This window comes from Acyrthosiphon pisum, chromosome A3 (assembly GCF_005508785.2).
Source record: "Acyrthosiphon pisum isolate AL4f chromosome A3, pea_aphid_22Mar2018_4r6ur, whole genome shotgun sequence".
Taxonomy (NCBI): domain Eukaryota; kingdom Metazoa; phylum Arthropoda; class Insecta; order Hemiptera; family Aphididae; genus Acyrthosiphon; species Acyrthosiphon pisum.
Window position 1 is genome coordinate 42,060,954 of NC_042496.1, and position 2,248 is coordinate 42,063,201.

General features: G+C 28.3%; 1 protein-coding gene across 1 annotated transcript; it reads right to left on the reverse strand.

The window, feature by feature from the left end:
• Window positions 1-1,582: 1,582 nt before the first annotated feature.
• LOC115034483 (unconventional myosin-Ig-like) lies at window positions 1,583-2,179 on the reverse strand. Its single transcript, XM_029491614.1, has 2 exons — window positions 2,075-2,179; window positions 1,583-1,999 (listed from the first exon to the last, which is right to left on the reverse strand). Exons 1-2 carry the CDS (start codon window positions 2,165-2,167, stop codon window positions 1,928-1,930), a joined length of 165 nt encoding a protein of 54 aa, XP_029347474.1. The 5' UTR covers window positions 2,168-2,179; the 3' UTR covers window positions 1,583-1,927.
• Between the last annotated feature and the right edge of the window lie 69 nt (window positions 2,180-2,248).

Here is a 2,248-nt window from a genome sequence, read left to right on the forward strand (position 1 = left end):
AAGTAGGTGAAGTACTAGTGGTTAATGTGTGCTAAGGTGGTAAATATTGTAATTAGTAGGGGAGAGTGGGGCAGATTTGAATGAAATTCATATTTAATTTTTTAATTTTTAATTTTTTGACAAATTTTATTTTTAATAATTACAATCTGTAGTCTAGATAGTTTTCAATACTATTTGACTCATGAAAACCTTATATATTAAATAACCAATTTAATTTCTAATTATAAAGTTAAGTATATTTTTATTATTACCCACCCATGGGGTAGATTTGAACGTGCAAGGGGTAGATTTGAATATGTGTCTTAAATAATTAAAGAACCCCATTTGAATGTTGAACATGAATAAATATTAAATTAAATTAAACTTTTTATTTATTTTAATAATAAAAATAGCTCAAAATAGTATAATAACAATTTTTTACAATTATGTTTAGATGTTTTCTTGTCAACTTTTTTTTTTACTGTGAATATTTAGTTTTTTGGTTTTTCTTATAGATAAATAAATCTGTCTAGTTGAAACTATTTCTAAACTAGGATCATTTGACTAAATTAAGAAAGTAATCAAATTGTATTATCAATACCTACATCACCCAAATCTAAATGCAGCAAATAAAAACTAACCGATATAGAACATCAATCACTATCTCCAAAAATACTTGCTAATACTTCCCATATAGAATATTGCTTATTCACACTTAAAAAAAAGTCGGAAAATCACAATCATTTTTGTTTATCACAAAATTTTTCAAAAATGCCCAATAATCACATATGGTATACAAAACCAACTTATTATTATTATTTTATTATTTTTATTAATGTAAATAATCTGTAACAAATTATATTAGACAAATTCAAATGTACCGCATTCAAATCTGCCGCACTCTTCCCTAATACATTGCATAGTATAACAATCCTAAAATAATTACTTACAGAATTGTTTTGGGCGTCTGCTTTATGTTTTCCAATTTGTAAGTATTATTTTTGGCACATTTATCTTTGCCAATTTAATAAAATAATATTTGCAATAGTAATGCCACAGACTAAAAAAAATTTTATATACTTTACTCGCGTTTCAGGCGCTTTTCATCCCTGACACGAGGGTACCCCGTAATGAGTCATCTTAGAATTTTCCCCGCACACGGCACATGACGTGGGCTCGGACTGAGAATTGCTGTAAAGGGAATTAACTATAATTATCAGTAATAGCATTGATTATACATAGTAATGGTAATTACAATAACGATAACTTGATGGCATGCTCTGCGTTGAAAGAATACATTAGAAAATTCCCATTTCCGAACATCAGACACAACCATGATAATATAGGTAATGATAGACTGTTACCAGTCTTTTGGGTGACATTGTATATTATTGTGTCGTATTGTATCGTTTATACGTTTGTTTTTAAATTTTATATTTTTTCGCTGTTTATAAGTTTAAAATTAAAAAATGGAGTTGGAGCTAATTAATTTAAACAAAAAATACTCTCAGGTTTCGGGCATTTTAAAGTTATAATTTTCGAAAAACGAGCGTTTGTCACCTGTATGTTATTTCTGTTGTACATCCCCACTTGTACACATTTCTTCCACCGGCAGTATCGGCAATTGTTCCTCGTTAATTGAGAAACAGTACACGTGGCGGTTATGTACGTGTACTGTTTCTCACGGCTTGCCGTCCGCTTCTGAAATTCTACACGACAGCCAAATACAATGGTATAAATCATTATGAAATAATAATATTACATATTATGGTCTTTATCCTTAAGAGTACGTTGTACCAATAGATAATAGAAGAATGGCCATGTTATGTATACAACGCAAGAGGTTTTATTAATGAGGAAGAGAGAAGAGCGATCTCTCACTCCCTATGCAAATGGACTTTTTATGTTATGCTTATGTTATATAATATTGTATATAAATGTATTGAAGTCACAACAGGGACTGGAACCTTTTAAATCTGTCGGTATGTGGCATCCTTTTCCCATTTCTTAATACATTAACCTAAAATAAATATATATTATAAAATGAAAAATCTTTGGATACAATATTAAATAAAATTATACTGTAAATACACACTAGATCTTCAAAAACTGTATCTTTATTTTTGTCCAAAAATCCATCTGAAGAATATTTGACATTTCCAGCAAAATGTTTCACAGTAAAATCCATTCCATCTTTTTTTAAAAATAATGTAATAAACATAATGTTATAATAAGTTTTAAAAAATAAACAAGTTTTATTGCATATTTA